Source organism: Odontesthes bonariensis, chromosome 13 (assembly GCF_027942865.1).
Source record: "Odontesthes bonariensis isolate fOdoBon6 chromosome 13, fOdoBon6.hap1, whole genome shotgun sequence".
NCBI lineage: Eukaryota > Metazoa > Chordata > Actinopteri > Atheriniformes > Atherinopsidae > Odontesthes > Odontesthes bonariensis.
Window position 1 is genome coordinate 31446808 of NC_134518.1, and position 14201 is coordinate 31461008.

The 14201-nt window shown below is 43.8% G+C and overlaps 2 protein-coding genes across 2 annotated transcripts in view; both read left to right on the forward strand.

The window, feature by feature from the left end:
* Window positions 1–6974, forward strand: part of afg2a (AAA ATPase AFG2A) — a 121688-nt gene extending 114714 nt beyond the window's left edge. Inside the window, exon 17 of the mRNA XM_075481944.1 lies at window positions 6207–6974. Within this exon, the coding sequence (XP_075338059.1) occupies window positions 6207–6386 (180 nt within the window). The 3' untranslated portion in view covers window positions 6387–6974. The remainder of the gene's footprint in view (window positions 1–6206) is intronic.
* Window positions 6975–8506: 1532 nt separating this feature from the next.
* spry1 (sprouty homolog 1, antagonist of FGF signaling (Drosophila)) lies at window positions 8507–13923 on the forward strand. The gene is made up of 2 exons (XM_075481946.1): window positions 8507–9270; window positions 10671–13923. The coding sequence occupies exon 2, from the start codon at window positions 10721–10723 to the stop codon at window positions 11807–11809; it is 1089 nt and encodes a 362-aa protein (XP_075338061.1). The 5' UTR covers window positions 8507–9270; window positions 10671–10720; the 3' UTR covers window positions 11810–13923.
* The last annotated feature ends 278 nt before the right edge of the window (window positions 13924–14201 follow it).

Sequence of the window (14201 nt, forward strand, 5' to 3'; positions counted from 1 at the left end):
CACCCCAAGGTCAGACTATGCAATGTTCAAAGAAACTGCAAAAAAAACAAGAGCTGCATCTCAGATTCTACAGGGCCCAGTTAGCATGTTAAATGTTAAAGTTCACCACATTCCAATTAGAAAAAGACTGAACAAGTATGGCTTGTTTGGAAGGGCTTTGCAAACTTCAGCTGTGCTGCCATCTTCTTTTTCTCTCCAAAAAGAACATGGCAGCACAGCTGAAGTTTGCAAAGTTTCAAAGGATCAAACCACAAAGACTTCTGGAAAAATGTCCTTCGGACAGATGAGACCAAAGTGGAGATGTTTGGTAATTAATGCAGAGCAGCACATTTAGAGAAAACCAAACAAAGCATATCAGCGCAAAAATCCTATACCAACAGAGGTGGAGGGCTGATGATTTGGGCCTGCTTTACAACCGCAGGACCTGGGCACCTTGCAGCCATTCATCACAATTAATTGCACAGTTGATAGGAACTGTGGAGCATATGCGGAGCACCGAGGCCATTAAGAGTCTATTTGAGCTTAATACATCCAGAGTGATTCAATCATCAACTGCGTTACAGTCAAGTTTTGAGCAGCTTCTTTAATCTTTTCAGTTGGACTAACATGTACACATGCATTTTAAAAGCCGGTTTTGGTCAGACAAACACTATCATTTTTTTTTTTGTGGTGTTGTGTAAATGTGCTTCTTGACACCACCATGAACTCCTCTGGATACCAAGTCCAAAGTGTTCTAGAGTCAGATGTGAGGCCGTCTGTCCGACAGCTAAAGCTCGGCTGAAACTGGCTCATCAACAGGACAATGATCCCAAACACAGCAGCAAAGTCCAGACCTGAACCTGACTGAAAGGCTGTGGAAGGACCCTGTGCATAAACTAATGCCCAAAAACACCATTAATATAACCTAAATGCAACATCATCCAGAAAAAGCAAAAGTTTTTTATATAGAAAGCTGCTATTACACAGTGTGTCATTATTACAGTAGTAGTAGTAATCGTAGCAGCTTCTTGAGCGTGTCTGTACATTAGCCTACTGATGTGCGCGCTCACGTGCACTGTATTATGTTCTTTGCGAGGGCGTGCGAGTCCTTGCACTGTAGGATACGTGTGCAGGATTTGTGGAGTGATGGAGGGGAGGTTTTGTGGGAGGCGGGGTGGAGGGGGAGTCGTCGGGGCTCGCTCCTGTAAATGTGGCCGTTTGTGTGTGAGGGAGGGGGTGAGGCAGGAGGGGAGGAGTGGATGTAGCCCCACTGTAGACACAAGGGCGGATTGATAGTAAACACACACTCCAGGTCTAGTGGATATGCTGCCGGTAGCCCGGCTAACAAGCCCTTCATTAAGGCCGTCTGATACACTCACTGAGCGCCTTTGTTGGAGTAGGAAGCGAAAAGTACACCAGACAGATTTGACCTGAGAACGCTGGTATGCACTGCCAGCAGTCCCAAGCTTTTTATTTTCACTCTCTCCACCTTGAGAAGGGTTTATTTTCGTCGTGCTGAACAGGTTGTCTCATGGCTTGCGCCCCTTTCTCGCCTCCTCCAGGGAAATACTGCAGAGAAAAATATATATTTGCATTGCTACTTTGCCGAATGTATGTCGGGTGCGTCTAAAAGCTTCTAGGGTGTCGCAGTGTGCTTTTGTGGTTTTTGCAGGAGTGCAGATGCTTCGATTTCTTTGTGCACAGGGAGTTTGTGGCATCCGTGCAGTTAGAGTTCAGCAGTGAAATGTAAATTTATCGTACAGTAAACACTACGTCGTCTTTTAAAGTGCTCGTTAATATGAATATAAGTTAAAAAAAGAAAGAAAAAAAATAATAATAATAAATAAATAAATAAATAAATAAAAAGAATATAAGCACTTTTTATAATTCTGTACACGCTGCACGCTTTTATGCTGCACATTTTCTGTTACTAATCCTGAATGGTTTTAGATTATCACTCTTAATTGTTTTTGGATTCTTACGTAATTACTGAGAATCGTAACTTTTTATTCCCCTCCTAAACTTTCCCATCAATATTCCAGAGCTAAAAGTGTCAGGTGTGTTTATATTGCACCCACTTTTTTTTATGTTCTTACTTCTGTTATTTTCTGTTGTGTCTTGTTACCATTTGCTCCAATAACAGCCTTTTTTGTCCTCACTGGAATCATTAAAGTCTGCCGATGTCTTATCTTACAAGAACAACAAGACCTCACATACGGTGCAAGTTGCGGTGCCATAAATCACTCCACATAAAGTATTTGCATCCAGCATGGTATAGCTGTGCGCAGGTAAGTAGCAACGATGTCGGGTCTAGTTGGGATTTGGGAGCAGAGTTTTGTCTAGTGACCAGCGGAGCATAAAGGCTGCTGTTGTATCCGGGGGGTTTCATGTTGTGGCCTTATTCGCTGAGCCAGGGGCGGCCTGCAGCCCTAAGCAAAAACCTACCCTCAAAGTGCCCAGTTTCATTTCATAACCCTGTTAAAATGGTTTCACTGACTAAAAGCCTCCCTTCATGCCACCTTTGAAACCGACACAAGTAAAAAAACGTGATAACATGGTAAAATCCATTTTTCATTTCAATGATACAGTTATTGACATTTCATACATAGCTTCAATACTTGCTAACTAAGATTAAAGAACTGCAGATCATCGTTCCAGACATTAATCTGAGCCTGTGAAAGGATGGAGGGGCTTACTGTACAAGTTGTTACTTTACGCAGTTTATGCGCAGTCATCAAAACTTCCATCTTTGACTAAAGCCGACATTTTGGTCATCTTGAGTCAGCGAATTTGAAGCAGTCCTCAAACTGAGAGGCTCTTGATGATCACTTTTTTTTTTTTTTTCTTCTTTAGTTTGCTTTGACTTTATGACTGGCTGCATGCCACCACTAGGAGCTCTGAGCTCGTCCACATCACCAGAGAGAAGCCACTGCAATGCATCAGCTCAGACCTCCCCATATATTTAAGTGATTGCTGACATAATTTATGAAGGGAATGAAAAATAAAGTCTGCATTGCAATAACATTAAAATAGTGAGATCTGCAATTTATTTGGCCAGCCACAAGTCAGCACTCTTTGCCACCAACCCCACACACAAATCTAATTTCTGTGCATTTGCAGTTTTTGCCCTTCCTCCACTTTTCCGTCGCGGGAGCGCAGGGGGCCCATATTTAGGGGGTGGCGGGTTGCTTTTTTGCAGGGGTTTTTGGGGTATCAAGGTGGTGCTGGACTTTTGGCTCCGGTCTAGGAATACCTTCCCGTTTACAAACAAACTGGCTCTTTCGCTCTCCCTGTTTGCCTTTTGTGGCTTCACTTTTTTTCAAGGCCTGTACGGGCAAACACGCAGCAGGAAACACTGGCTTGTTGATCGCCTTCACAGAACAGCTCATAAACTCAGCCAGGATGAATGCGAGGGCTTGTGTGTGCGCACGAGCGTCGTTTGTGTAATTCAGCGGACCTCTGGAGACATCTTCTCCTTTTTTTTAATGAACCCGAAGGGTGCACGGCAGCGAACAGCCAAATGATTTCTAACCATGTGACCCTTAGATCGAGGTATTAGAAACTTTGAGTGTCCTCCAGGTCAAACTAAATAAGAATTTGCAGTTCGGTTGCGCTGCAGTGTTTGTCTGTCCTTGTTTATGGATGTTGCTTGGAAACTTGACTAAAACACATTGTTCAACATGTGGCGTTTCTCTCGCTCCCCCTCTGCATTTGTAAACAGGCAACGGGGATGCATAGCCTCATTGTTTTGCATCATTATTACTGACAGGCCTAAATGACTTGAATGATGGGAAGCCCTCATACAAAATTAACCCAGCCCCGTGTGTTTACCCTGCCTAAATCATGTTGCTCGTTGGCTTGGAACAGAAGAAGGGGGGAAATAGGCCTCTCACATCCTGACATCTGCAAAGCACCTGTCCTGAGCCGTGCATGCTCGCGAGGCTGGAGCACATTCACACTGCCATCTCCCCTGCTTTTACTCTCCAGCCCTGAAAAAAAAAAGGCCACGACTGTCATGTGTTTTAACAGTTGACAACCTCTGCTGTGTTTTTTCCTGCCTCCACCGAGTCGATGCATCGGATGTGTTTTGGAAGATGTCACGTTTCTGTTACTTACGTTGAGTGTGAAACTTAATTCAGATCCATTTTCAAAGATGAGAAGAAGAAGAAGCAGCAGTAACTCACAAATGATGTAAACCCTATGTTTAACTGAAACTGGAGCCAATAATTCAAAGGAGATGTTGAAACATAGATGCTCATTTTGAATTTTTCATGAATTTAAAAAAAAAAAAGTTTCCCTGTGTTTATTCTAGTCTTCTTTAAAAAGACATTTGGGAGCCGAGGAGACCAGGTGCTGTAGTGTTGAAAGTGAAATGCTTCCCTTAGCAGCTTGATATAGGGCCTCCTTTATCACACTTATTGTTTCATAACGTGTCAAATGTTTTCACTGGGTGACAGCTCTGCACTGCGGGCCGGTCAGGAGTCCTTAACTGAAGCAACGATGTTGTAATACATGTAGAATGTGGTTTGTCTTGCTAAAATAAGCAACGCCTCTCCTAAACGTGACATCATGCGGATGGGCTGTGTATGTTACTCTAAAATCTGTAAGTACTCTTCATCCTTCATGGAGCCTTTACAGATGTGCAGTCGGTTCTCTCGGTGGTTTGATATTATGTATAGTAGACAGAACACTGGCAGATCTTATTCTGAAATTGGTTAAATATTTGCTCACTCATAGAGGTTGAGGTTGAAAAAGCCTCCTGATCTTTATTTCTAATAGTGTCCATTTCTGATACCCAAACATCTTCATTAGTCAAACGAGTTGTGGGATGTTCATTTTAGTTTTGAACTTTTTTAAACATGTTTGTGCAATTAAATTAATTCTATATGTTGCTTTTTTTAAGTTATATAAAAGGAGGACTAGCAAGTATATTTTATCATTTAGATGTTACAGTGCCCCAACCTTTAGGGAAATGCATAACATGCATAACAACAGTTTTTGTGGCTGTAAACCCAGCCAAACCCACTGAACTCTTATCCATTAATGCACATGTACAATTTCTCAGTCTGTTGGTTTTACATTATTTGATGTACAATGTAAAATAATCCATGTGTGCGCACACTGTCAGCTTGAACATCCCCCAGTGTGCCGCACAGTGCGGCTGTATATGGAACAGCAGTGACCAGCGGCTCTTTGGTTCAGTGAGCATTGTGGCACGTGGCTCTACTAGCCTCCATTCAACCATCAATATTCCACCGCTCTGCTGCACCACATGAGTACCTGTCCCACTAACCTGTCACCAGCCATTATCAGTGGCTGCAGAGGCACATTTTCCTGGAGGCTCCACTTGCACAGAGTTGTGTAAGCTGCCCAAGCTCCGAACAAAGCTGTGCTTCAAGAAAGGGAGCAAGGTGGCACTGCTGGGAAGGGTGCCTGGCCTTCATCAGCCATCGCCATCACTTCCAATTCGGAAGTGAGTCACTCCAATGGTGTGCGCAGAATCTTTCCCGAAAGTCACCCGTGCTGACTGCAGCACTCCTCCATGTGGGCCGTTGCATAATTTTATCACAACTGTGACTTGGAGGCGGCTGAATGGCTACATTGTTTACATTTAGGACATCTGAAATGTAGGCTTCAGACAGCAGAAGTATTGTTTCAGCCGAGATTACAGTGACAGAAGGCAAAGCTGAAAATACACTCACAGGGAAGTTTTCCCCGATTGCCTTCGCTGGTATGCAAATTACTGAGAGTCGTTCACAGAAAACTGAACTATGCTAAATATTCAGTCGCCTGATGCTCTTCAACATGTTTTAGATTATGTTTATTTTTGAGCCTGAACGTTCTTTCTGCACATATTTCTATCTGAGCCGCTTGAAAAAAAACCTTGATTAATTTTGAATCTGTCTTACCTAACATGCAAACAAACTCATATGTAAACTCTACTACAACACAAATGTAATTTCCTTTTTGGTTTCAGATGTAAACGGCAGTCACTGTTATGTACGCTTTGGTTGGTGTCTGTCCCTGTGTTGTGTGTGGCTTTACGAAGTGACGACATTTTTCTGGGCATGAATAAACCGCTGCTCCATTCCCAAAAATCGACCCGTTACAGTATGTCATTGAAGTCGATCCGCCTCACACTGTGGCTGCTCACATGACCCAGCGGTGTTCGGTGGAGGGACTGCTCTGCCTGACAGCTGAATGTCTGTGTCTGTTTCCTGTCCCAGATAACAGCAGTATGCAGAGAGGCTGCCCTCCTAGCCCTACAAGAGGACATCAAAGCTCAGCACATCGAGGCCAGACACTTTGAAAGTGCCCTGAACGCTGTGAAGCCCCGAATCCCTGACTCTCTCATCCAGTCATATATCAGCTATCAGCAGCAACACAGTGGCCTGTGCTTCTTCTGACCACACCGCTGGAGAGTCTCCTCTGTAATTCTGTTATTGTAAAAGCAAAGCTTTCCAGCTATACCATCAACATGTTCATATTTATTCTACTAAATAAATTTGTCAGCCTGCAAACTGTCACGCTTGCTTAAAAACTTGCATTTCTAAAAGCAACACTGTATGTAGTGTTGCTCTTTAGTGTTTATGTTTCAGTTCAACATTGTTCTTTCATGTCATGTTTGTTCATAAAAATGACTGATAATGTAGTGCATTATTTGCTGTTTTGGTTGCCTTGTCTTTTTTTCGCAGCAAAACAGCATTGAAATAAAAAAAAAAGAAGAAGAAGAAAAAATACTATTCAAGTTTTACTCTTCTGGTTATGCTTAAAAGATGTTTACACCAAAATTACCCTTCTGAGAGGTCTGTTAAATTGACCGGCTGACAATGTCAAAGCCATTCTCTTTTTAATTTGACAGTATTTAAAATCTTTCCCTGCAGTGGTTGTGGTAGCTCTGTTCACCTCTGCCTCTGATCCCTCTGCATATTTTCTCTGCCACTTTGTCTTCATTTTAAGTTTAAGTATTTGTGGCTCTCCAAATAAACCAGGTCCAGTCAAATCAGATTTCTGTATACACATACATATATATATATATATATATATATATATTTATTTATTTGCCGGCCACTAAGAGATCCTGGCGGCCATCTGGCGCAGGATTTGTTTTATTACCAAGACGCAGCATTTTTACTTCCAGGCTGGGAAAAAAAGCGTTTTAGTCATTACTTTGTCACAAAGTCACTTTGACAGTCCCTTAAGCCATGTAAGACTTTTTGTAGTATTCTTTTTTTTTAAGCATTTGCACGCCCGAATTGGCACGGGGGGTCATTCATCTATTGATTTTTCCATTTCAATAGGATAAATTGACTTTGTATTGAACTTCCTTTTCTCATGGATCCGGATGTAGCGCATCCGCGACACCAATCAAACCAGACAGTCAGCAACAGAAGACAGGGGGTGGCAGGGGCGAGGGACGGGGGGAGTCATTCCCCCTGGCTGCAGGGCTGCTTTTTTCTTAAGGTCGTCCGAAACTAACCAGCACCCCCACCCATGGAAGATCAATGCATGGAGCCCCTCTTAACGGTGATGCGTAATTTCCTTATCGGAGAATTGTGCTATCTGCCGGCTCACCGCTACACTTTAGATTTCCTGTGATGACACGCGTGAGTGCGTAATGGGAACATTCCAGGGAGGACAGAAGACATCCTGTTGATCTTTCCTCCGCAAACTGTCTGGACAGTCACACCGCTGCCTGTGCAGAGAGTGCTGTCCCAAGCAGGGTTCTAGCACCAGAAAAAGATTTTTTTTATAGGCTCCAAATGAACTCAAAATATCTTTTAACATTCTGAATATGAGTGAGTTGAAGTTGTTTTTTGCAAAATTAGATGTTATCTAAACAGATTTTATGACGATCAAAGTGGAAGATTTTCTATGGGATACTTTAAAGACCCTAAAGATCCCCGTTTAGAAACCACTCGCAATAAACATGACATGAATGTGCTCTTTCTGTTGTCTTTGATCAAGGAAACTTACATCATCCGATGCAAATTCGTGGCGTCTTGACATGTTAAATAGTCCTATTTAACCACATCGAACTGTTTTAGAGCCTAATACATTTACTTTTAACAGCCCTCATAACTTACACACCAGCTTCACTAAAAAAAAAGAAGTTTTAAGATTATCATATTGTGAATAACTTACAGGAATCTCAGCTGAACTTTTATATGGACGTTTATTGTCAGCGGCACAAGAATATTATATGGTTTTGTAATGATTTTATCAGTGTAGTAGTCGTCTGCACAGCTTGTTATGGACCTATATGGCATTTGAGTTTATCTTTCGGAAGTGGGGCAAAAAATATTGAAAGTTTTCTAAAATTGTAGAAATGTGTGTGCATGTAGCCTATCTCTGCACCAAAAGTGCCAAATCGGCAAAGGTATAATCAAATCGCCCCGGGGCTTTCGTTACATCACTATTAGTCACATTATCCTTAGTCACATCATTATTCATAACACACATGGACGGAAACTAAATCTTTTTTTCCCCTGAGCCCCCTCGTCTAGCCGTAGCAAACTAAAAAAGCCGTTCCACCTTAACAAGTGCACACATCTCTATCGCCCGGCCTTCCACATCTGCCCAATGAATCAGGAGCGGATGCGATGTATCCTTTTTCAGTGGATTGAATGGCCAATGGGAGTTGGCTTGTCGAGCAAACACTGAGCCCTGCGTTCCCATTCATTCAGTGCTGAACAGGCCCGCAGAGCTGGAAAGAGCGCACCGCTGTCTGACCCGACGTCGCTCTTTTTTTTTTTTCCTTCGCACAAGAGCGCAGATTCCCCGCAACAATAAGTAACAGCCAGAACTCAAGCGCAGCTCTCAGCGGATGCTCGGAAGATTGGGAACTCTTTGGATACAGCCTAAGCTCACACGTGTTTGCTTTGATTCCTCCGGGAGATTTTTCTTTTTTTCCCACGCGTTTTTTAATTTTACAACATTTTGCACGGGACTTCTATTACTGGGTCGTCTCGCTTAGAGATCGGCTTCCAAAGTGCGCAGCAGTTCTCCCGGTGACTGCTCTCCTTGCCTTCTTCGCCACAGCTCCACCGTGGATTTATGCCGTCGTATCTTGGGACAAATGCATGCGTAAACCGCGCTGAACTTTTCTTTACCTCCAACCAACCAAGACAAGGGAATAACGCAAAGGGATACACTCGCATTTGGATTAACACTCTGAATGTTATGCTTTAGACCTCACAGTCTACGTTTGGACATTGCCCCTCTCTCTTGGATGGAGTTTTGGTAGATCGTTTGGTTGATGGATTCAACGTTATGGATGCTTGCATATAGGTATGCACCTTTTCAACTATTTTACTCTTTTATTTTCTATTTTATTTAACTTTAACGGGATTAGTACCCCGATAAAAACTTGGTAGTGACGTGGTATCCGCCGCTGCATCGATACATTTTGTTTTGGTGCATTTACGCACAAAACCTCAGACTTTCCGTGTAGTTTTCGACGTGTCGGCTGGAACAATACGCCCGCAGCGGGTTGAAATCACCGCGATTAGTTGATGGATTTCCATGCCCGTGTCGTTCCGTGTCTGTGCAGTAATAAACACCCCTCCCCCATGGCGGTTGTTTTCATTCATAAGTTTGCCCGTCTGTTTGGAAGCGTCCGCTAATGTGTCTTGTCTGTGACTGCGTGGTTTTTCCAAGTATTCTGCTTTTATTCCTTTGCGGGACGTGTTCGTATTTGAACGAGGTCTGTGCCGATAATCCCATTAATGGGCCGCCATATGACGCAAAAAAAATATTACGTTTTGGTTTATTCGCAAAGTAGCAAAATCGATCGATTCTGGTGTTTGACTCCAGGATTGATCAGGCTCTGCTCTTTACGGGCTTCGTGTTTTTGCAAACTGTGTAAGTTTTGTCCTCCTGCAAATCGACTCTGGTTCATAACATCCCTGAAGGCTCAAACTCAAATTCCTGACAATATTTATGGTGTAAACACTCATTTAAGTCAAACATTTGCTCCACAATAACTTTTTTTTAAAAGTGTCTTCTCCTAATATGAGCTGACATTTTAACATGATTCGCATGATTCGCGCTCTCGGTTTGTTTTTTAACCAAAGTCTGCATTTAGTCGGAACTTGGTCTGACCTCAGGATTTTTTTTTTTTTTTTTTAAGCTCTACTTTTGTCCACAACTCCTTTTTGGTGAAGTAATAGAATACTAAGTGAGGCAGCTCATTTAGTTCCCTTGGATCGTGTCCTCATTTCGTCGCCGCGGTGCATTTAAATGTTAACTAGTCATACAAATGTAAATGAGGAGGGGAAGTATTTGTAGGGCCTACTGAAGTTTAAATGTGTGCGTATTGGGAAGAAAGGTACAAGAAGTCTTGTTAATAATCAGCTTTTTCTCCTGAGTTGCTTCACTTAACTGGGTCAGAATGACATATTGGCATGTTGATGGGATGAAAACGGATACACCATAAAATATTAAAACACAAATTCTACTTGTCTATCTGCACAGTAGCCACCAGTGTGCTGTTTATAAAATATGACAATGATGCAGTGGTTTGGGTTTTTACTTTAATCTGAGAAGGACTGTGTTTTGCCACCCCCTCTGCCATCAGGACAGTGTGTGTTTTCTAGTTATGCCATGTTCTCGCTCTCTCTGATCATGTCTCCTCCCTCCTTGCCTCTCCTTTGTCTCTCCCCCGGCCTCCATTTCCCCCCTTTTGGCAGGTTTTCCGATGCATGTCCACGGTGAATGTCGGAAGTGGTGATCCCCCCAGATGGAGCTCCAAAGTCAACATGGCCCTGGCGGTTCATTAGTGGTGATCCAGCAGCCTTCCCTCGAGAGCCGGCAGAGGTCGGATTACGAGCGGGAGCTCCAGCATGCCGCCATTCTCTCCCTGGAACAAATCAAGGCCATCCGCTCCAGCAACGAGTACACAGAGGGGCCCTCAGTGGTACGGAGGCCCCCTGCGCCCCGCATGGCCCCCAGGCCTCAGGACAAGCAGGAGAGGACTCACGAGGTCATCCTCGTCAATGTGAACAACAATTATGAGCACCGGGCATCGGGCCATCACCATCACATTGGGGGTGGCATGGTGGTTGTGGCTGGGGGACAGCAGTACGGCAGTTCTCGGGCGCCGGGGCTCAGCCGCTCCACCAGCACAGGAAGTGCTGCCAGTTCAGGGAGCAACAGCAGCGCCTCCTCTGAGCAGGGACTCTTGACACGCTCGCCCCCCACCAGGCCTGGCATGGGCTTACAGCACCACCACCGGGCGGACCGGACTGTTCGGACTCAACCCAAGGCCAAGGCCCTTTTACAGCCCCACCAGGGACCTAACTTCCACCAGCCTCCTATAGAGGCTCCACTCAAGCCCCCGGGCAAAGGGAAATCAGACATTTCTGGCTCCAGCGATGGGGTGGTGGCTGCCGCTGGCCATCAGTTCATCTGCGAGCGCTGTGGGAAATGCAAGTGCAGCGACTGCACGGCTCCCAGGAGCCTGCCCTCCTGTCTGGCGTGCAACGGCCAGTGCCTCTGCTCTGCTGAGAGTGCGCTGGAGCATGGCACATGCATGTGCCTGGTTAAGGGCATCTTCTACCACTGCTCCAGTGACGATGAGGGGGATTCATGCGCTGACCACCCCTGCTCACTGTCACGTTCCCACTGCTGCTCTCGTTTCCTGTGCATGGGATTAATGTCGGTACTCTTCCCCTGTCTGCTATGCTACCCTCCTGTCAAGGGGTGTCTGAAGGCATGCCAGGGTTGCTATGACCAGGTAAACAGGCCTGGCTGTCGCTGCAAGAACTCCAACACTGTCTATTGTAAACTGGAGAGCTGGGCCCCACAGACCCAGGAAAAACCTTCCTGATTGCTTCCGGTGTGCTTGTGATGCGTGTGCGCAGGAGACTCTTGATGTGGATCATATGTTGACAATGAAAATGATGATGATAGTCACAAATTAATGTTTATCAAACATTCTAAGCACCTCCCACCCAACTCCCCTCCTGGCTGCGAAACCCTAAGGAGCTAAGCAAAGGAGTAACGAAAACCACTCGATAATTTTTATTTTTTACTTTCTCTGGATCAGGACCATGTTTCTACAGAGCAGTGTTTGCCTTATTTGTTTCTATTTCTGTCCTCGGCTCCTCATTAACACTTTTTTTTTTTTTTTAATATATATATTTATATATATATTTGAAAACGTTTTTCTTCCGTTTTAGGTAGGCAGTTTTCTCTGGGTCTGTGTGCCTGGTGGGAGCTGCCTCTCACCAAATCTGTGAAGGACGATCTTCTGTAGGGCAATTATGTAGCTGTTACCTGGTATTCATAGCAAGCAGGTATGTTTGAATTTATTGGTTGCTACCACACTAAAACCGTGGTTTCTATGCTCATGTTGCATTAACAAAAGCACATCCATCTCATAGTATTCTCCACTTGGATATGTTTCTCCTTCCACCCGCCTGAACTATTCATACACCTTCTGTGGCATTCTCCCATGTTTATTTTTTTCTTTGTGTAAATTGTATGCTCAAAATCCATAAGAGGAATTCTGGCTATTTTTAAAAGGAAAAAAATGTCTGTTAAACATTTTTTTTTTTTTGTTCTTTTTTTTTTTTTTGTAAAAAAAATATTTATTATGTGAAGCTCTATTATTTTATGATATTTATTGCAAGAGACGGTCTTAAATTTACTCATGTCTGAATATAACAAAATATCAAATACTTACTGAAAAATTAAAGGGTGGCACAAAAGAAAACTATGTTAACTTTAATGCAGAAAATATATTAATTAATGAAAAAATAGCACTGTCTGGTGTCTTGATTGCTCTGCTGAGAAGCACTTACTGGCTTGAAGAATGGAGGATGTGACTGCTGGTTGATTTTTGAAGGGAATGCAGGACTGTTTCCTTGAGTATGAGCTCGGTGAACAGCAAATCACTGTTCCTTATGTGTGTTTGTGTGTGTATGTTTTGTGCTAGGTGTGGAAAAAGAAAAGCAATGAGCAGAAACGGCTTGTTGCTCAAAATGTGACTGTTTACATTCTTAGAGGGTTTCTTTGGTGCGATTCTCCTCAAGAAGCTTGAAAGCTAAACAATACAGGTCATTGACATGATTAGTCCCAAAGCTGCCAGCATCAGCCAAACCTCTGCATTTCCATGAGTTAAGCTCATATGAAGTAATTCTTCTAACCCCCCCCGCTCAAATCATCTGGCCAACAAGTCACCACAAAACTATGCAATGTACTTTATTCCCTTTGCTGTAGCGCTTTGAGACCGGGATGTTCCCAAACTCCCAAATGGTCTCCATATTGAAGGCCTGAGAGAGTGCGCCTTCAGAAATGAAAGCGACCATTACGAGTAGCTGGGGCCACCTGTTCAAAGATAATAAACCCGAGGCTATCAATGCTTTGCTTTTATGGCTTGGTTCCTGCAGTAAAGGCAATGACAGGGGCCAATCCAGCCCCCACCCTAACCCGCAGCCCCACATTTGGCCAGTTCTTTTTGTTTGTGAATTTATCACTTTGGAAGTCTACTGACCCCCACCACCCCCACTACTAACTGACACCCACACACTTCTCCACCTCTGGGCCCCCAGGGGATGAGATCATCACTTTGAAAGTTGGTTGGTCAGCCAGCAATGCCAACAGTTGGGGAAACGGCTTAAGTTTAGAGAGCTGCGGCCGTTTGTGACAAAAAAGCACGATCGCGTCTATTACCGGCCACGTGACGGAGGTGCGTTCAGAGTGCTGTGAACGAGCCGGGGATCTCTGGATTTAGAGCTTTGGTAAAAAGAGAAATAGGAACTTCTTGAGTTAACATGAGCAAGAGACCCATTGTTAAAAGCTTTTGCAATTTTAGGGATAAATGGTTTTATATAAATACCTCACAAACATTAAACTGAGTTTAAATGAGCAGAAAGGAAATGTTTTGTTGGTAACACTTAAAGCCATGCAGTCCTATTCCGGTTTACATTAAAGGAATCATCCCTTCAAATTGACCATTTGTGCTCGGTTTGCTTTTCTTTCCCAGTATGGTGGAATGTACCTTTTATTGCTCTGAATAAGGAAGAGAGGATCGGTGATTTGTCGATTTCCTGTTACTTTGCAGAGCTGCAATTCGAGCCCCATTTGCTCCTGGCTCCTGGATGATGGCAAACAATAGGAGGCCTCTTTTTATTTCAGGTTTCACTGTAGTTCCTCTGTACGGATGAGGGGGATGGAGGAGATCTAAACTGTATTCAGGAGGCGGTGAACAGGAACAG

Bases quoted from the DNA above. Each gene is read 5' to 3' on its own strand.
- spry1 (XM_075481946.1), top strand. From the start codon at position 10,721: ATGGAGCTCCAAAGTCAACATGGCCCTGGCGGTTCATTAGTGGTGATC.